Raw genomic sequence first — 21883 nt, forward strand, 5'->3', positions numbered from 1 at the left:
TTTTGTACAAAGTATTAAACAAACTGCAGCAAGTGTGTTCAAGACTTTTTCCCTGTCTTATTTCTCTTTATTACACATAATCTATGGAAACGTGTGGTTTGATTACTTTGCATGTGTGGATTTGATGGGTTGTTGTCACATCTGGTGAGATTTTCATGTCAACAGCACCTTCTGAAATATATTTCTTTAGAAAATTGGTGACACTGGTGACATTCGTCCAATAGCCGCTCTATTTAAACCCCATAACCACACGGGGTAGCAACCTCACCGCTACATGGCCACAGAGATTTCCACAGTATGCACCTGTGTGGAACAGGAACATGACACAGTAATGTATTACAAAGATCTAGTCTGGTTAAATATTACAGTTTATCTTTCAGGTTCATTTCTTGGATGATTTTGTAAGAAACAAACTGCTTGAATGGCGACTAAATGAGTTGGAGGAATGATTTGAAGGTAAATTATTATTACTTGGTGGCTTTTTTGTAGCAACTGTGACACTTAGTAGTAGAACTGACACACAAAACAACAACTACACTAACTATATACTCTGCAACACACCCAGTGAGCTTGATTTGAAAACCTTTTCTGTCTTACTGACATCACTGAGTTAATCCCTGAAGTTGGTCCAAAGGTGCACCCTCCACCCTCTGTGACTGGCAACACTCGGCCTGCACCCTACACCCTGTTTGACTGGCAACACTCGGCCTGCAGCCTCCACCCTCTGTGACTGGCTACACTCGGCCTGCAGCCTCCACCCTCTGTGTCTGGCAACACTCGACCTGCAACCTCCACCCTCTGTGACTGGCTACACTCGGCCTGCACCCTCCACCCTCTGTGACTGGCTACACTCGGCCTGCACCCTCCACCCTCTGTGACTGGCTACACTCGGCCTGCACCCTCCACCCTCTGTGACTGGCTACACTCGACCTGCATCCTCCACCCTCTGTGACTGGCTACACTCGGCCTGCACCCTCCACCCTCTGTGACTGGCTACAGGACTTTTTGACTGGCAGACAAACACTGGCGTCCCACAGGGTTGCGTCCTCAGTCCCATCCTCTACACCCTGGTCACCCATGACTGTGTCACCTCCAACAAAGACAACATCATTTTGAAGTTCACGGATGACACTGCAGTGATCGGTTGCATCACTGGAGAGGACGACGTGGCTTATAGGAGAGAGGAGGCTGGTCTGGTGTCATGGTGTGAGGACAACAACCTCACCCTCAACACTGATAAGACAAAGGAGATGATAGTGGACACGAGGAAGAAGAAGAGGCCTCACCAGCCGCTGTTTACCCGGGAGCGTGAAGTGGAGAGGGTGAGCAGCAGTACCTGGGCGTCCACATCAGTGAGGACCTCACCTGGACACCGAACACCACACAGCTGGTCAAGAAGGCTCAGCAGCTGCTGTATTTCCTGAGGAGGCTGAGGAAATTTGGTATGTTGGCCAAGATCCTCAGCAGGTTCTACAGCTGCACTGTGGAGAGCACCCTGACAAGCTGCATCACTGCATGGTACGGCAGCACTACTGCTATGGAGCGCAAACGCCTGCAGAAGGATGCCAGCCATTTGACTTTTTGGTAATAATAAGTGAAATGTATTTCATATTATATATATTGCATACATTTGTATTTGTGTAGTTTAGTTACAAATATACACATTTAAAGATGCAACAAGACTAAAATGGTTAGGGTCAGGAGGTCAAAGGTCAGAGCTCCTGTGGTTCTGAGGGCGGCCTCACGCTGGAGAAGGATGAAGGAGTCTGACCTGAGCCAGTGTTTGACATGAACACATCAGCACTGCTGTCAGTGAGCCTGACGACAGCCGTTAGCATCATTTCAGTGTTTCAGTCATAAAAACACTTCCTGTCACTGTGGTGGTTACAGTGACATCATGCAGTTTGTGCTTTGACCTCCAGAGGGCGACAAATCAGCACAGACAGAGAGCTCCATTCAAACTTTGCTGCCATCAGTAATAATTCTTCAAATATAATCATCAGTGTTTTAGCAGCTATGATATCAGGGACAATCTAGACATGTGTGACAATACTGAACATGTCACATGACACACCTTAAACATCATGTGATCCACTCTCAGTCTGCACTTTCATTCATGACTTCAACAGGTTGAGATGAGCTTTGAACAAACATTCAGTGAAATAAATCTTTCATGGATTCCTGTGAGCAGCAGATCGACTTTACAAAGAATCAGTGGATTTATCTTCTCTTTTAGATCAACTTTGATCACTTCGAGCCATCTTAAGTCAGTTTGTTCTTCTCACTCAATTCAATTCAATTCAATTCAATTTTATTTATATAGCGCCAAATCACAACAAATGTCGCCTCAAGGCGCTTCATAGATACAGAGAAAAGCCCAACAATCATATGACCCCCTATGAGCAAGCACTTTGGCGACAGTGGGAAGGAAAAACTCCCTTTTAACAGGAAGAAACCTCCGGCAGAACCAGGCTCAGGGAGGGGCGGCCATCTGCTGCGACCGGTTGGGGTGAGAGAAGGAAGACAGGATAAAGACATGCTGTGGAAGAGAGACAGAGATTAATAACAGATACGATTCAATACAGAGAGGTCTGTTAATACATAGTGAGTGAGAAAGGTGACTGGAAAGGAAAAACTCAATGCATCATGGGAATCCCCCGGCAGCCTACATCTATTGCAGCATAACTAAGGGAGGATTCAGGGTCACCTGGTCCAGCCCTAACTATATGCTTTAGCAAAAAGGAAAGTTTTAAGCCTAATCTTAAAAGTAGAGATAGTGTCTGTCTCCCGAATCCAAACTGGAAGCTGGTTCCACAGAAGAGGGGCCTGAAAACTGAAGGCTCTCCCTCCCATTCTACTTTTAAATACTCTAGGAACAACAAGTAGGCCTGCAGAGCGAGAGCGAAGTGCTCTAATAGGGTGATATGGTACTACAAGGTCATTAAGATAAGATGGGGCCTGATTATTTAAGACCTTGTATGTGAGGAGCAGGATTTTGAATTCAATTCTGGATTTAACAGGAAGCCAATGAAGGGAAGCCAAAACAGGAGAAATATGCTCTCTCTTTCTAGTCCCTGTCAGTACTCTTGCTGCAGCATTTTGGATTAACTGAAGGCTTTTCAGTGAGTTTTTTGGACATCCTGATAATAATGAATTGCAGTAGTCCAGCCTGGAAGTAATAAATGCATGAACTAGTTTTTCAGCGTCACTCTGAGACAGGATATTTCTAATTTTAGAGATGTTGCGCAAATGGAAGAACGCAGTCTTACATATTTGTTTAATATGTGCGTTGAAGGACATGTCCTGGTCAAAAATGACTCCAAGGTTCCTCACAGTGTTACTGGAGGCCAAGGTAATGCCATCCAGAGTAAGATACCAAATTTTAAGCTTTTCAGCGCCGAGTACAATGACCTCAGTTTTATCTGAGTTGAGAAGCAGAAAGTTAGTGGCCATCCAAGTCTTTATGTCTTTAAGACATTCCTGCAGTGTAACTAATTGGTGTGTGTTATCTGGCTTCATGGACAGATAGAGCTGGGTGTCATCTGCATAGCAGTGAAAATGTATGCTATGTCTTCTAATGATGCTGCCTAGGGGAAGCATGTATAATGTAAACAGAATTGGTCCTAGCACTGAACCCTGTGGAACTCCATAATTAACCTCAGTGTGTGAAGAGGACTCTCCATTTACATGCACAAATTGGAGTCTATTAGATAGATATGATACAAACCACTGCAGTGCAATACCTGTAATACCTACAGCATGTTCTAATCGCTCTAATAGAATATTATGGTCAACAGTATCGAATGCTGCACTAAGGTCAAGAAGGACAAGCACAGAGATGAGTCCACTGTCAGAGGCCATAAGAAGATCATTTGTAACCTTCACTAAAGCTGTTTCTGTGCTGTGATGAGCTCTGAAACCTGACTGAAACTCTTCAAATAAACCATTCCTCTGCAGATGATCTGTTAGCTGTTTGACAACTACTCTTTCAAGGATTTTTGATATGAAAGGAAGGTTGGAGATTGGCCTATAATTAGCTAAGACTGCTGGGTCTAGAGATGGCTTTTTGAGTAAAGGTTTAACTGCAGCCACCTTGAAGGCCTGTGGTACATAGCCGATTATTAGAGATAGGTTGATCATATATAAGATCGAAGAATTAATCAATGGCAGAACTTCTTTGAGCAGTTTTGTAGGAATGGGGTCTAAGAGACACGTTGATGGTTTGGAGGAAGTAATTATTGACGTTAACTCAGAAAGATCGATTGGAAAAAAAGAGTCTAACTTAACATCAATGGAACTACGAGTAGCTGTAGATAATATTACATCTGTGGGATGATTATTGGTAATTTTTTCTCTAATGATAAAAATTTTATTTGTGAAGAAGTTCATGAAGTCATCACTAGTTAACGTTAAAGGGATGGTTGGCTCAAAAGAGCTCTGACTTTTTGTCAGCCTGGCTACAGTGCTGAAGAGAAACCTGGGGTTGTTCTTATTTTCTTCAATCAGTGACGAATAGTAAGCTGTTCTGGCTTTGCGGAGGGCTTTCTTATAAAGCAACAAACTATTTCTCCAGGCTAAATGATGATCCTCTAAATTTGTGACACGCCATTTCCTCTCCAGATTACGAGTCGTCTGCTTGAGGGTACGTGTTTGAGAATTATACCACGGGGTCAGGTACTTCTGATTAGAGACCTTAGTTTTCACTGGAGCTACAGTATCCAGAGTCGTACGTAGTGAGGAGGTGAAATTATTAACAAGATAATCGACCTCTGTTGGGGTAGCGTTCAGATAGCTGCTCTGCTCTGTGTTGGTACAGGGCATTGACGATGATAACAGTGGCTGGATTATATTCTTAAACTTAGTTACAGCGCTTTCAGAAAGACATCTACTTTGATAAAGTCCACTCTCCACTGCTGCGTAATCAATTATTGTAAATGTAAATGTTATCAAGAAATGATCAGACAGGAGAGGGTTTTCAGGAAACACTGTTAAATGTTCAGTTTCTATGCCATATGTTAAAACAAGATCTAGAGTGTGATTAAAGTGGTGGGTGGGTTCTTTTACATTTTGAGAGAAACCAATTGAGTCTAATAACAGATTAAATGCCATGTTGAGGCTGTCATTTTTAGCATCTACATGGATGTTAAAATCACCCACAATAATTATTTTATCTGAGCTCAGAACTAAATCAGATATAAAGTCTGAGAAATCAGACAGAAACTCTGTGTAAGGCCCAGGTGGACGATAGATGATAACAAGTAAGACTGGTTTCTGAGTTTCACAGCTGGGGTGGATAATGTTAAGCATCAGGCTTTTAAATGAATTAAAAGTCTGTCTTGGTCTTTCATTAATTAATAGACTGGTGTGAAAAATTGCTGCCACACCGCCCCCTCGACCTGTGCTTCGAGATTTCTGGTAGTTAGAATGACTCGGGGGTGTTGATTCATTTAAGCTAACATAATCATCCTGCTGCAACCAGGTTTCTGTAAGGCAGAGTAAATCAATTTGTTGATCAATTATTAAGTCATGTACTAACAGAGACTTGGAAGAGAGAGACCTAATATTTAATAATCCACATTTCACTGTTTTACTCTTTGGTTCAGATGTGGATACTGTATTGTTCTTTCTTTGTAAATGTTTAAGTTGTTTGTTGCTGGTTTTTAGTTTGTTTTTTGTCTTTTTGGAAGCAGACACAGTCTCTATGGAGATGGGTTTTTGGGGGGGTAGCAGGAGGAGAGAAGCTGCAGAGAGGCGTGTAAGACTGCAACTCTGCTTCCTGGTCCCAACTCTGGATAGTCATGTTTTGAGGGGTTTAATAAATTTGTCCATATTTCTAGAAATGAGAGCTGCTCCATCCAAAGTGGGATGGATGCCATCTCTCCTAACAAGACCAGGTTTCCTCCAGAAGGTTTGCCAATTATCTATGAAGCCCACATCGTTTCTGGGACACCACTCAGACAGCCAGCAATTTAAGGAGAACATGCGGCTAAACATGTCACTCCTGGTCTGATTGGGGAGGGGACCAGAGAAAACTACAGAGTCCGACATTGTTTTGGCAAAGTTACACACCGATTCAATATTGATTTTAGTGACCTCCGATTGGCGTAACCGGGTGTCATTACTGCCGACGTGAATTATGATTTTATTGAATTTACGTTTACCCTTAGCCAGCAGTTTTAAATTTCCTTCAATGTCGCCTGCTCTGGCCCCTGGAAGACAATTGACTATGGTTGCCGGTGTCTCTAGCTTCACATGTCTGAGAACAGAATCACCAATTACCAGAGTTTGACCCCCAGCGGGTGTGTCACCGAGTGGGGAAAAACGGTTAGACACATGAACGGGTTGGTGGTGTACCTGGGGCTTCTGTTTAGGACTACGCTTCCTCCTCACCGTTACCCAGCCTTTCCCCAGCTGCTTGGGGTCTGCCGGGGAACAGCTATTGGGGCCTACGCTATCTTCGGCTGCACCAGCTACAGGGGCCTGGCTAGCTAAGGGTGAGTGCAAGGTGCGAAGCCGAGTCTCCAGATCAGTAATCCTGGCCTCCAGAGCTGCAAATATGCTACATTTGTTACAGATATCATTACCGCTAAAGGAGGCCGAGGAGTAACTAAACATCTGACACAATGAGCAAGAAAGTGCAGAAGGGACAGGTGAAGTAGCCATGGTGCTAACGGGTCGGCTACGAGCTAAGCTAGCGAAACAGTACAGAGACAGTGAGTGAATACTTTGGCTATAAATTAGGTAGTGAGTACACAGAAAGTGTGCTTCGGATGAAGCACGTGAAGATTATACTGTGAAAAAAAAGAATGTATTTAGAAGTTGTTAATTAAACTGCTAAGCAAATAAGCTACTCAGAAACACCACTGTGTTTGAGCAGGAACAGGAAGCGATACTATACCACAGAGCGAGCGAACACCAAGTGACAGCGCCACCGACAGGAGAGTAGAGCCTCACTAACATGTCATATGATTTCAGATCCCTGCTGTTCCCCAGCTGCCCTGTAGGTGGCCTCAGTGTGCCTCACACCATTTACAGATGATTACAGGTCGTTTACAGTTCAAACAGGTCCAACATAAGAAATAAGTAGAAAATATCCTGGCTATAACAGTTTGGGTCAAAGTGCAGATGTTCCAGATGTTCTGAGTCTCTCTGTGTTTCATGTTAACATGTAGATGTTGGACCAAAGTGAAGCTTGTTGATGTGACTGCAGGAATGTAAAGTGTAACTCTGAGCTTTAGGAAATGAAACTAAACGGACTTTTTCTCTTTTATTTATAGGAAAGTGTAGGAGAGCAACAGATGAACAAGCGTTACTGTAACAGGAAACACAAACACGTCATCAGAGGATCTTTATGTTCATCATCATCACTGTTTCCTTGTTCTGTCACAAACACACAGCACTTCCTGCTCTCTCTCTGATTGATCTGATTGGCTGTTTCATTCACAGAAGGTCAGGGCGTCACACAAACAGCTTTAACTGCACAACGACACACTTTAAATCATCTACAGACAAACCTGTGTGTTTGATTTATGAAGAAATAATAAAGAAGTGTGTACAGCTGTCCATAAAGCAGCTTCTCACTCAAACTCTGACACTTCAGCCACTTTAATTCCTGCAAAGCTGCGTAATAAAGATCTGTGACTGCTATGAGCTGCTTATGATGACTGCATGAAGCTCTCAGCTGAAGCTTCTTTCATTTATTTTAATGTTAATGTCGCCTTTTTAAGTCTGTGTGAGGGTTTTAATGACACACATTAAAGGAGCTTCTTTGATTAGAACCAAATTCATGTTGATTTTCAGCCTGAAATGATAAAAACTTTAATAATTCTGTTTATAATCATCAACCTGGAGACTAATGAAAAGTATAATAGTAATAAAAAGCCTTTATTATTTGAGTAATGCCTGAATCTGCTCAGAGACGGAGACAACACAGAGGTGTTGATCACAGTTTGACATTAACTGAATTAAAAACAAAGTGCTCTTATTGTGAAAATCTGCCTCCTACTTCTTTAAATCATTTTTATGTATTTTTTAACCTCACAGTGAAACATTGAGACATTAATCTGACACAGTTTGATCAGCAGCTGTGTTTTCACAGACGTTTCACTTTGATTTGTTCAGACTGAGCAGAGAGGAGTGGCTCTCTGTGTGCGCACTGCTGAGAAACAGAAGCTCATTTCTGCTGTGTCATGAAAACAGTGTTATGGAGGAACAAGAAGTTCAGCCTCTAAACTCTCAGCGTGAGGACTGAGTGAAGAGTTTCAGAGCAGAGAGTTTTGGCTCACAGCTTTTAGCGTCTACACAAAGAGACGATGACACACTCGTTCTGAGAACATCTCCACCTCCTAAAAACAAACTCTCCTACAAGCAACTGTCACAACCACAACAGGCAGAAGACTGGATTTCTTCAGGTCAGATTTCATGCAGTTTGCACTAAGTTGTGTGTCACAGACTTTGTAGTTCACATTTATGTGACTCGTTTAAATCTTCTCCTCCTGAAAGTGAAACTCTTACAAACACATCAGGCCACAACCTGCTGCAGGTTAATGATTGATCTAAAGACAGCTGACCTTTGAGCAGGAACTTGTGAGTCTTTTATTGTGTTTAATGCTCACAGTGCTGAAGCCTGCAGACACACCCACATCATATTAATTGTTCTCAGGGTTGTTCGGCAAGTCGGAACAGAAACTTTCTGCAGGTTAATTATTGATCAAACTAAAGTCATATTAAGGAGCTACTGGCACGGAGTCAGAGCAGAGCTCAGAAATCTGAAATATATCAAAGTATATTAAAGTTAAAGAGTTTAGAGAACACTGTTTGGTTAGCTGCCTCAAAGGCAGATGACTCTCAATATCACAAGATCAGGTGAGATTTCAGACCAAGGGAAAATCACTGGGATTATCTGTGAAGAGGCAGAAAAGCATAGACCTAGTCTACCTTATAGCCATTTTGAAAAGGTAAGAGTGAATCTGTCTTCATTCATCTACATGAAAACATAAAACCAAAAAACAAACCAATACAACCAAATCACTCCCAGTAGGGGTGGGTGATATAAACGATATACGATAGAATCGATTAAATTTGGTCGACAATAGAGATTTTGGCCCTTTCTCAATATGCGTACTTGTGCGTACTTGCGTTCTCGTCTACTCATGATACGTCATCAGTCGGAGACCAAGTACTGTTCCAATTCGAAGTACGCATCAAGCCGAGTTCTCGCTCCGCCCGTTTTATCGAGCATGCATCGGTGGTGACTTGTGTGGACTTGGTACAGCTAAATATCCCAGAATGCATTTCATCAAAAACTCAAACGCGGCAATGGCAGACGAGCGGGGCTAAAAACTTTTAAATATTACTCTTTCTGGGTCACAAAATAAACTTAAGTTATTTCAAGCGAGAATGTAGCTGTGTAAACTTCAAATATCTGCTCGATTTATCAAGATATCATATATTTGCAAACACGCTCCGACGTTTTCAGAGACGTCTGTGACCCGCCAGCTCCATAGCAGACAGCGAGGTCGAGGATCATTACAGCCGGCGAGAACAGCGGACTCCCGGCACATCGTTTTCAACCCCCCCGCGGTCTTTTCGCTACTCAGGTTAAACAAACCCCAGCAGCTGTCTATTGTATTGAGTGTCCACTAAAATAAAAATAAAAGCGTTCTAACATCTCACCTGCTTGTTTTTATTAAGGTATGTACATGCATGTACATGTACACTATTTTTATTAATAGAGATTTCACTACTGAGGTTAAACATGATATATAAGTCACTTAGATCACTTCTAAATGTTAATGTTTGGTTCATTTCAGTGTTTTATTTGTTCCTGAGTAAACCGGTTTGGCTGTGAGTTGACTTTTTGATGAACGCCAAAAAGTTGGCGTTCATCCTCCAGCTTCACTGTGCTAATGTTATGCTAACATAGCTGTGTCGCTAGCAATCACGTAGCACAACATTATACACCAGGTAGTCCAACTTCAGTAACCCTGCAAAAGCCACTGCTGTTTAGTTTTCTGTCTTCATTTATGTTGGAAGTGGTAGCAGAGCTGTACGTTTGAATTAGTTTCAAAAATCTCTGTCAGAACATGGTATGAAATGTTTAGGTGGAAACTAGCGAGCTAACTTCCTGCTAACTTCTAACTCCGTTAAATTTAATAAATTCTGTTTTCATGTATGTTAAACTTAATTGTTACACCTGGTAAAGCAGCAACGCTGATGATTTTATTAAAGATGAAAGAATTTAGACTGTTTTTAACTCTCAGTGTTCGTTTGACTTTGGGACCTGAAGCTGACGGAGTTTTGGACCCAGATTACTCCGCGAAGCTCCTCACTACGGCAGCCGTAATGCTCTGACAATCCATCAAGCAATGCGGCTTACCAAAGATGTACTAAAACATTTTTTAACAGATTTCTGCAGCCAAAATCGGTTCGAGGTCAGTAAGCACAACCAGAATTCATACATAAGGCACACTCTCGATTTTAGAGAAAATTAAAGGATTTTAAGTCCTTATAGTGTGGAAAATACGTTATACAGAAGAAAAGAATATATCATGATATATATCGTTACCGCACGTGCTTCAAATTATACCGCGATATGGATTTTAGGCCATATTGCCCAGCCCTAACTCCCAATTTATTTATAACATTTGAAACATACAGTGTAGCTCAGACAAAACACCCCAAGGCCAAGTGAAAGTGCTGAGAGGGAAAAGATCATGATTAATGATTTATTTAACCTCATAACTGGGTGCAGCAGCTGAGCTTTGACCTGTGAGCTGCAGCTTAAGCTTCTTTTATGGTTCAGTGTTTAATGTGTAAACTGTTTATCACTGCAGAGACGCCTACAGGCTATCTACTGTTCAAAAGTGAATTGTTATATACAGTGTGGCAGCTGACCTTTGACCTCTGAGCTTCAGCCTCTTTGCTGAGTGTTTAATGCTCATCTATTGAAGCCTGCAGACACACCCACACATCATCTGATTTGTTCTCAGGGTTGTTTTCTGTGTGTTGGAGTTGGAGCAGAAACCTGCTGCAGGTTAATTATTGATCAAATTAATATCAGAAAAGGTGCAGCAGCTGACCTTTGACCTGTGAGCTTCAGACTCTTTGCTGGTGTGAAGTGTTTAATCTGACGCAGCCTGCAGACACAGAGGACTGATGACGGAGAAGAGGATTTTCTCTGTTTCTACACAGACCTGGTCCAGACAGCAGAGAGCTGCAGAGTGAAGACGTTCATGAGAAGAAGAAGCTGAGTAAGTTCAACATCCTCTTTGAATCCTGGATCAGGAAGTGAATATTTGGTGTTTATATAAGGTTTCTGTCTTTGACTCAGTCTGCTGTCACTTTTTTAGAGAGAAAAGGAGATTTCAGATTAACTGGTGTTCCTGCTGCTCCAGCATTAAAGGACTGTATAGGTGACCGCGCTGATGCCTGTTTATAATTTCACCAAAGCTAATAAACTGTTGGCTAAATTTTCTTGTTTTCAGATGTAAACAGAGGTGAGAGGAGCAGATAATAAGGATTAAATATTATGCTGAATAACTAAATTCTGCTAGTGTGTGACATAACTCCCAGCAGCATCGCCTCATTTCTTTGACCTTTAACGTGAGTTAGCTTAGCTAGCAGAGCAGCTATCTCTGCTGTCTGTCATGTGACCGAGTCAAGTGTGTGTAGTAGACTTGTTAGCATAGCTAGCAGGCTGAAAGAAGCTAGCAAACTGTGTGAACACTTTGTCAGAGGTGAGCAGTAAAGAGAAGGATAAGGAGCTCCTCCAAATGCTGATAATGCACTTAACCTGAATTTACTGCTTGTTACATTATATGTGATGTTCAGTCAAAAACAATTACTTAAATGAACATTATTATTAGTAGTAGTATTAGTATTATTATTAGTTTATTATTCATAACATGGCTCCCTACAGTAGTGGTTTGAACAGTTGATCTGTGGTTATTGTTTCCCTGCAAATTCGACAATGCCCCTCAATGCAATGCATCAAACAAATATTTTTATTATCAAGTCATTCGACCTACTGGTTGAATCACCGTAGCTCTGAGAGTGAAGCACACTCATTTTTATTGGTAGTCACCTTGTAAGCAATGTTCCCTCTAAGCTGCGCGCGTGCGCAATTGCGCACTGTTGGCACGGTCTCTGCGCAGAGAAAATCTGTGTTGCGCACACAAAAAGAATCTAACCTGAATTGAAATTAAAGTAAATATGTGCCGGTGTTTTAGCAAAGCGGCTGATGTGGAGTGAAGCCACGTTAATAACAACGTGTACAACCATTGGAGATGTGAGCAGGACAGACGGAACAACTGACGGGAAAAGTGTGGACTTTATACCAGTTTTTAAATTGTGTTGATCGGCCACGTAAAACCAGAGTTATGATAAAATATCTGCAATGTTTGTTTTTCTTCCTGAATACTGTCGTTGTTTATATTTACTGCAGGAAGAAACGGTAAAAACTACGTTTTATAAGGAAAACGCTCGAAAGCCTGTGAGCAACAACAACACCAAAAATCCCCGCCCTTCCTATTGGTCGAAAAACTGCAGGCGAAAGCGCATCAAATCCGACTTTTTTGACCCTATGTGACCCAAATCCATCATGGTGACAGTGTGAACGGCACAAATCTGATATTTTCAAATCCGATCTGGGTCACTTTCGTATGTGGTCCTGAATCTGATACATATCTGATGTTTCAGAAAGCTGCTGTTTGATGGTCAAGTCACTTTAAATCCGTCTTTTACGTCACTGACACGAGACAGACGCCAATTATCAGCGCTGGAGAAGACATCGTGAACGCTTCCTGTCCATTCAGTGAAACTGTTGGGAAGACAACGTTGGAGAAACGTGAACATTTTATTTGTTCTGTATAATCTGCAGATTCTGACAGAAATCTGCAGCTATCCTTTGAAGCAGCGCTCCTCTAAAACAGCAATAAGGATCATTATTAGGCCAAATGTAAATAACAAAATAACTTTATAACTTAAAGCAAAAATTGGGAAACATAAAGTCCGAAGTCTTTATGTTAAGGCCATCAGTCAAACATACTGTTGGTCTGGGTCTAAACAGAGCGCGTTGTGTGTGACGTCTTCTTTTGCGGCTGCTTTGAGCGTTCACACTAGAGCGCGTTTGCTGTCACATTTTATTTGTAGCGTGAACGAGCAGACAAAACAATCAGATTTGATCAAAAAATCTGAATTGAGCATCAAGACCTGCAGAGTGAACGTAGCCTTAGAGAATGGTGAGCTGCTAAATGTGTTTTATGTGGTAGCATCCAGTGAAACAGCATTTATACAGTCTAGCACTGACTCAGTTCACTAACCAGGTTCAAGGAAATAACTGGAAGATTTCCCAAACAGAGAAATCATGCTGGGATCTTTGTTCCCGCTATGAACTCTAATACAGTACAGATCTACATGTCAGGGGAGAAAATATAAGAAACAAAGATTTCCAATAAAACACATAGAAAATCTGTTTTTCAGGTTCAGATTCATTTTCTGAATCTCCGCAGCGACACGTGGAGGAAGTGGTGGCCCTAAGCAGCAGATACTGTTTGTAGAAGTAACAGAGGAGCAATCAGAAGCAAACTGATTTAAAGAGGGGGGGGGATTAACAGATGAACTGGAATAAAATAAAAATTAATTGAACTTTGAATTACATAAAGTTACTTCACTGACTAAACCCAAAATACATGTGCACTCAAGTAAACCTGAATCAAAAAAGAAACAAAGTTACTCAGCGATTAGGCAGCTCTTCTGTGAAAGAGGAGGTTAAATATTAGGAGCCACCATCAAAACAACTGGAGTGATGTCACCTGGAGTAAATGCAGATATATTTACATGAACTGAATATACCGTCCATTTCACAGATATCTTTAGTTTGGTTAAAGATTTTGATAAACACAGAAATTGATGAATCTGGAGTACAGAAAGTGGAATATCTAAACAAATGTAATAGCTGACTGTCTAAATTGAGTCTAAATTGATGGAAATAACCCAGAGAAGCTGCTGGAATCACTGAGCTTATAACAAAACAGTATAATGATTCATTTATAGCGCAGTAATACAGGTTTAAAAACAACAGGGACTAAAATGTCAATAATTCATAGTCCTTTTATTATTTAATTAACTTCATATTAGGTGGATTTGTGTGAGCGTGGCCGACTGATGACAATAACAGAGAAGCTGGAGGGAAAAAAGCTTTAAATTAGTTTTTATAGACTCTACACTCAGAAGTCAAAACAAGTGCGATGAATGAAATCCACATGTGCAGCACTGACAATAAGAAAGACCTTTAAAAGTACCAGGAACAAAACAAAAGCATGCAGGAGTTTAACAAACAAACTTGATCTACAAATTCTGTGGATGTTAAAATGCCTGCGTAAACAGAAGTGAATATGATGATGCGATTTTGGATGCTGATCATTTAAAAATGCTGAAACTTGAAAATCATCACAAATCCAACTGAAGACAGGTTTAAGTTCAATATAAAGGTTAATGTTGATAAAACGTTTGTTAAAAAACTGCATAAATAGGCAGGTTTTTGTAAAACGTGGAGGTTATTACACGGGGTTCTAGTGATATGTTCATTTAAGTCTTGTATCCATTAATAAACATTAAATTTGTTTCATATTGTCATGATTTTAGCACTGATCTATTTTAAACTTCAAAAGAAAAATCAAAGTGATTACAGATATGTTTTTCCCAACAAGGCCCCCCCCCCCCCCAAAAAAAAAAAAACCCCAAAAAAGCCCCCAAACAACAAAAAAAACCCAAACAACAAAAAAAGCCGTCTGTTATTTCTAATACAGATGCTGAAGTTATGAGTTGCAACTAAATGCACAATGCAACCACAGGTTTAACCCTATATAAGCATGTAGGCATATTAGAAGAGAGTGAAGGACAAGTTTTATAGACTTTAATAGACTTTACATGTAATTTCTATCTGATCATTGTTGAATCAGATATTTGTATTTGATGATTTTGTTTTATTGTGAAATGTCCCACAGAACAAACTGAGGTAAATGACCTTCGTGTTATTCAAACACTCTACAGGTCAGGTTGCGGTGCTGTGGATTTACTGTGCTGGAGTGCAGTACAGTGACTGTAGTGTTCATGGTCAGAGTCAGGTTACATCTTAGGCTTCTTCCACCTGCTGAATTCCACTTTATGTCTGACTGTTCTCATTTTTCTGTTTAGGTGCAGAGGCAAGGTCACCCTCTACAATTTAGGCAACAAAATACAGCTTTTCTTACCTTTATGTTTCTCTGCTTGTGACGTACACAACAATGGTCAAGCTGAGTATTGATTAGAATTAAAATTTAGACTGTAACAAAGTTTCTATTCCCATGTGCTAACATTATTTTATTATTATATTAATGTAGCACAAGGTTCAGTTCGCCTTGTTATAGAGGATTTCAGTTGATGTGCACATGAATGATTTGTGTTTCCTCTGCAGGTGAAGGTAGAAAGTGTGTGTGAGCTGATGTGAATTCAGCAGCATGGATCAGTGTGAGGACAGAGAGGAGGGAGTCCCTCCCTCTAAAAGCACTCTGTGTGGGGAACATGAGAGCCAGACCAAAGCTCAGAGGTGAGATGACCATCTCTAACTGTCCATGACTCTTCTCCATGTCACAGCTCAGCACTCACATCACTGCTCCATCATTATTCACAGGAAGAAACGAGGAACTACACGCAAACATGAACCTGAACCCAGCTGTGTGTCCTTACAGAGTGACCGTTCTGAAGATCGCTTCATTCATTTTAAAGTCCAGCTGGTGTCTGCTGCAGAGAGGTGAGCTGTTAGTAACATGAACTCGTTGATCTCAGGTTGGTGTCTGATTTAAATGAACTGTTTGATGTTTCCTGGTCTCTAAACTTCATCTCAAAGGAGTGAGGAATTCCTTTATTCTATAAATCATGTCCAACATTTAAACTCCTGCTGCTCACAGTAGGACCGTCAATAGTCCTGCACTGTGTAAATGTGTTTACCTCTGGGTGGCGCTCTGTTCTTACACTGCCAGCACTAGTTCAGATTTTCCTTCATGCTCAGCCTGCAAACAAGTTTCTCTTTGGGATGATGAGTATTTTAAGTTTCCTTCAGCTTCTGTGGCTGCAAATGAAAAACACATTTTTCTTTTTCTGACAGGATCAATGATAGACCTGCTGGACCTGAACCTGAACCCAGCTGTGTGTCCTTAAAGAGTGACCGGTCTAATGATCGTGGCATTAATTTTAAAGTCCAGCCTGTGTCTTCTGCAGAGAGGTGAGCTGTTAGTAACATGAACTCTTTAATGTCAGTGGTTTCTTCCACCTGTCCTCGTCCTCCTGCTCCACGCCTCCACATTAGTGGTCCTGAGTGTTTGTCACAGAGGGACTCAGAGCTCTTTCTGAATGATGGCTCAATTGTTTTAGCAGACTGTTTAGCCTCAGCACCAGGCTCCAGAGTACAGAGCTCTAAACACTGGTTTTATTGACACTTTTAATCTGTTTGTGAAATCATTCCTTTTTTCCCTGAACCCACAGAGTCCATCCCAACTGCTTAGGAAGCCGAATCCTAACAGCTTTCATTCGGTCTGGTCTCAGACACAATGATGAAAATATGTCAGTGTTTCTGACTGCAAACGGATTCTGTCTTATGTCCAAAACAACCTGCTAGGAAAAAACCAAGCCTACGTGCCCATGTACTTTTAACAACTCCAGTTTAATAAAATGCTTCTGATTTACCAAAAAACCGATAAGGAGTTTACGATATGTTTATAGTTGCACAAAGACGTCACAGCACATACTGTCAGCAATGTTTCTCATAATTTTATCTTATAGATGAGTAAAACTGCAATGAATGGTTAAGTTCAATGTTTTTGTGTCATTTCTTTGTTTTCTTTTTATCTGCTTCCTGGATATGACTCATTAATAAATAATAATTACTAAAAGGCTTTTGGAAATCACAATAATCTGTTTCCTAAAATAGTGTTTAGCAGTCTTTATTTCTGAGCTTGTATTTTGATCAGCAAAGAAACAAAATGAACTACATCATCTGAAAAGCAGAGATGAGATTCTGAGACCACCTGAGTGGAAGCTTTCTACTACTAAGCCCCCAACATACAAGCAGCAAGCCGAGGGGATACTAAAATATCCACCCCAGCTACTGCCTCTTAGCAAGAGTAACTCCAGACTGAGACAGTCCAGTCCCTCTCCAGGAAACTGGTTCTTGTTAGCTGAGCCTGACTATATACCTGAAGGCCTGAAGGTACCTCTCAACCTAGCTCAGGCTCCTTCCCCACCAGAGAGCTGACATGTCCCACTTGCTAGTCTCAGTAGCCAGGGACCAGTCTGCCAGGATCTCCACTCGTGGCCACCGCCCAGCACACACTTCACCTGACCCCTATGGCACCATCTATTGGTAGGGGGCCTACAGGAGGAGAACTTCTGCACAATCTTGTCAAATTTGAATAGTTTTTAGCAACAGTCAGTTAATGATTTCAGTAATAAAGAAATGTGTTCACAGAGCGAGGAAGAGGAGTGGTGTGTGTGAGGATGAGCAGCTGTCCTGCTGTGCTTTGTGTCAGGACGTCTTGAAGGATCCAGTCTCTCTTTTTTTTTTTGCCTGTCCCGTTTGGTTCTTTTGCATCAGAATTATTGTCTAAAGGCGAAGAAAGATGCCCAACGGATTTACTTTACCAAATGGACCATCCCAGCCTTGCCGTCATGGTCCATTTGATTCACCTTTTATTGTTTATTTTATTTTTTATTTTCACCTGCTAGATACGGGTCAGACTTGACTGAGGAAAAGAAAGAGGGAAAGAAAAACGGCGGGGAAGAGGGACGGGGATAAAGGGCAAGAAACAAAAACCAACAAAATAAGCAGACAAAAAAAAACACATCTATCAATCACCTGGATCACCTGTTGAGAAAGAAAAAAGAAAACAAGCAGAAGAAAAAGAGAGCAATACAATAAACAACATCATGATGATATATGTGAATATAACAGTAAATACTAAATATAAAACATTATTGTGCAGCACGAAGGATCCAGTCTCTACCAGCTGTGGACTCTGGTTCTGCAGACAGTGCATGTCCTCATACTGGGACCAGTCTGCTTCATCAGGAGACTCCTCCTGTCCCCAGTGTGGAGAAAGATCCAGAACCAGAGCTGGACTGCAGACAGCCAGTCAGAGCAGCTGTGTACAAAGTAAGACTGAACATCTGTCTGCTGATGGACTCATTTCTGAAAACTGGACTTCTTGTGTTGTTCAGACATTGAAGAGTTTTCTTTCTGTTTTTCTTTCTTTCAGCAGATGTTGGTCTGCAGGAGGTTTTAGATGAACATAAGATCAGTCTGAGGAGGAGATGTGAACGTGTGACTGAAGGAAGTGATGAAACAGGAAGTAGAACCCTCCTCAACACCATCTACACTGAGCTCTACATCACAGAGGGACAGAGTGAAGAGGTTCATACCCAACATGAGGTGAGGCAGCTGGAGACAGCTTCCAAGATGGACGCCCTCCATGACGCTCCAATCAGGTGCCAGGACATCTTTAAAGCCTTACCTGACCAACAGAGACCCATCAGAGTGGTTCTGACCAACGGCGTGGCTGGTGTTGGAAAAACCTTCTCAGTGCAGAAGTTCACTCTGGACTGGGCAGAGGGCTTGGAGAACCAACATGTCAGTGTGGTGGTTCTGCTTTCATTCAGGGAGCTGAACCTGATCAGAAATGAGCAGTACAGTCTTCTGGAGCTGCTCCATGTTTTGCATCCAACATTACAGAAGGTCACAGCAGAGAAGCTGGCTGTCTCTCAGCTTTTGTTCATCTTTGACGGCCTGGATGAAAGCAGACTTTCATTGGATTTCACCAACAGGAAGCTGCTGTCTGATGTCACACAGAAGTCATCAGTCAGCCAGCTGCTGACAAACCTCATCCAGGGGAATCTGCTTCCCTCGGCTCTCGTCTGGATAACTTCCCGACCTGCAGCAGCCAATCAGATCCCTCCTACATGTGTTGACAGGCTAACAGAAGTACGAGGCTTCACTGACGCCCAGAAGGAGGAGTACTTCAGGAGGAGATTCAGTGATGAAGAGCTGTCCAGCAGAATCATCTCCCACATGAAGACATCCAGGAGCCTCCACATCATGTGTAGTATCCCAGTCTTCTGCTGGATCACTGCTACAGTTCTGGAGCACATGTTGACTACAGAGCAGAGAGGAGAGCTGCCCAAGACCCTGACTGACATGTACTCACACTTCCTGCTGGTTCAGACAAAGAGGAAGAAGAACAAGTACCATGAGGGACATGAGACGAGTCCACAGGAGCTGACAGAGTCTGACAGGGAAGTTCTTCTGAAGCTGGGGAGGCTGGCGTTTGAACATCTGGAGAAAGGAAACATCATGTTCTACCAAGAAGACCTGGAGCAGTGTGGTCTGGATGTGACAGAGGCCTCGGTGTACTCAGGAGTTTGTACAGAGATCTTCAAAAGAGAGTGTGTGATCTTCCAGAAACCAGTCTACTGCTTTGTTCATCTGAGCATTCAGGAGTTTCTGGCTGCAGTCTACATGTTCCACTGTCTCACCAACAGGAAGACAGAGGTGCTGAGGGAGTTCCTGGGACAAAAGGTGCTGAGGGATTTTCTGGGGATAGACTGGAATGAGGATGAGGAGTATGATAATGATGATGACAGTTATTATCATGATGAGGAAGTTTTGCTGGATGATTACATGATGTGTGAATCCTCTGTGGATGATTTCCTTGAGAGAGTCATGGAGAAATCCCTCGAGAGTAAAAATGGCCACCTGGACCTGTTTGTTCGCTTCCTTCATGGCCTCTGTCTTGAGTCCAACCAGAGACTCTTAGGAGGTCTGCTGGGTCAGACAGAGATCAGTCCAGGAACCATCCAGAGAGTCATCAACAACCTGAAGGAGATGAACAGTGATGAAATCTCTCCTGACGGAAGCATCAACATCTTCCACTGTCTGATGGAGATGAACGACCTCTCATTATTTCAGGAGATCCAAGAGTTCCTGAAGTCAGAGAACAGATCAGAGAAGAGACTCTCTGAGATCCACTGCTCAGCTCTGGCCTTCATGCTGCAGATGTCAGAGGAGGTTCTGGATGAGTTTGACCTGCAGAAGTACAACACATCAGAGCAGGGACGACAGAGACTGATTCCAGCTGTGAGGAACTGCAGAAAGGCTGGGTGAGTCCAGATGTGATCATTAACATCTTTAATTAGTGTAGGTTAGTAGTTTAGTTCTTCAGATATACGCAGTACTAAACGACTCTCCTTAGTTTGAGTTTCTCAGATAAAATGTTTGTGTGCACTTACGCTGTGTGCTGTAGACTCACATCTACATGTAGTACCTGTGTGGTGTCATCAGGGGGCAGTATTTTAAACCTGCTGCTGTTGTTGGTCATTCAGACACTCCTGTTAGAGAGAGACAGAAATAAATCACCCTCTTTCCTCTCTCTCTCTCCATCCTCCTCACTGCTTCTTTCACTGATAATCACACAAACATCGTATTCATAGGGCTGGGCGATATGGCCTAAAATTCATATCATCGTATAATTTGAAGCATGTGCGGTAACGATATATATCACAATATATTCTTTTCTTCTGTATAACGTATTTTCCACACTATAAGGCTTAAAATCCTTTAATTTTCTCAAAAATCGAGAGTGTGCCTTATGTATGAATTCTGGTTGTGCTTACTGACCTCGAACAGATTTTGGCAGAAATCTGTTAAAAAATGTTTTAGTACAACTTTGGTAAGCCGCACTGGTTGATGGATTGTCAGAGCATTACGGCTGCCGTAGGGAGGAGCTTCATGGAGTAATCTGGGTCCTAAACTCCGTCAGCTTCAGGTCCCAAAGTCAAACGAACACTAAGAGTTAAAAACTGTCTAAATTCTTTCATCTTTAATTAAATCATCAGCGTTGCTGCTTTATCGGGTGTAACAATTAAGTTTAACATCCAGGCATCCATGAAAACAGAATTTATTAAATTTAACAGAGTTAGAAGTTAACAGGAAGTTAGCTCGCTAGTTTACACCTAAACATTTCATACCATGTTCTGACAGAGATTTTTGAAACGAATTCAAGCGTACAGCTCTGCTACCACTTCCAACATAAATGAAGACAGAAAACTAAACAGCAGTGGTGTTTGTAAGGTTACTGAAGTTGGGCTAGCTGGTATATAATGTTGTGCTACGTGATTGCTAGCGACACAGCTATGTTAGCATAACATTAGCACAGTGAAGCTGGAGGATGAACGCCAACTTTTTTTCCATTCGATAAAAGTTAACGTGAGGGATTCTGGTGGTCAGGGACAAATGCAATCGCATAGCAGGATGCTATACACGGGCCAAACTGAGCAGCAGCGAGAGAATTCAACATTAATGAATCAATAGTCGTGTCCAAATTCATGGGCTGCATCCTCCTGAGGAGCCGGCCTTCGCGGTCTACGTGGGCCGGGTCCTCAGAAGGTCGGGTAGGCCGGAAGTAAACGGCTGGGGAAATTGGACGGTCCAGCTTTCAGATTTGCGTCACCGCTGTCTCGGTGGAGTTTAATAAACTCAGCCGTCTGCTCCTTGCTATCTTGTACTAGTGTTTTATTTTTACTTTGTTTTAAAACATACTAACTCTCTGCTTGTTTATGATCCCCAAATGCTGCTAGCTTTAAGATCCTCTCAGTTAAAAACTCTTTATTGCAATCGTGGATATCAGCGAACCTTCTCCCCACCACTCCTGTCAGGAGTTCCAGCTTGTCTCCGTTGTGTTCTGGCACTACCTCAACTGAGGGGGCGCTGTAGATGCCGTGAGAAACGCAGTGGCTTATTGGTGAGAATCAAGGCTACCTGGACACGATTTCGAAAAATACCTCACCCTATCCC

General features: G+C 42.0%; 1 protein-coding gene across 15 annotated transcripts in view; it reads left to right on the forward strand.

Annotated features, from left to right (window-relative positions):
* The window catches only part of LOC146490539 (stonustoxin subunit alpha-like), a 164984-nt gene that overhangs the window by 39619 nt on the left and 103482 nt on the right, over window positions 1-21883 (forward strand). For 4 of the 15 annotated variants that reach the window (XM_085153001.1, XM_085153004.1, XM_085152997.1 and 1 more), the window contains exons 1-5: window positions 15044-15589; window positions 15674-15793; window positions 16148-16264; window positions 18021-18190; window positions 18294-20190. The exons of 1 other annotated variant lie outside the window; for it this stretch is intronic. In XM_085153001.1, coding sequence (XP_085009127.1) covers window positions 15501-15589; window positions 15674-15793; window positions 16148-16264; window positions 18021-18190; window positions 18294-20190 — 2393 coding nt within the window. In that variant the 5' untranslated portion in view covers window positions 15044-15500. Of the gene's footprint in view, window positions 1-15023; window positions 15590-15673; window positions 15794-16147; window positions 16265-18020; window positions 18191-18293; window positions 20191-21883 lie in introns of those variants that run through there. 10 more of the 15 variants (XM_085152989.1, XM_085152988.1, XM_085152999.1 and 7 more) reach the window with 8 other exon arrangements.

Source organism: Neolamprologus multifasciatus, unplaced genomic scaffold (genome assembly GCF_963576455.1).
Source record: "Neolamprologus multifasciatus unplaced genomic scaffold, fNeoMul1.2 chr03_unloc_1, whole genome shotgun sequence".
Lineage (NCBI taxonomy): Eukaryota > Metazoa > Chordata > Actinopteri > Cichliformes > Cichlidae > Neolamprologus > Neolamprologus multifasciatus.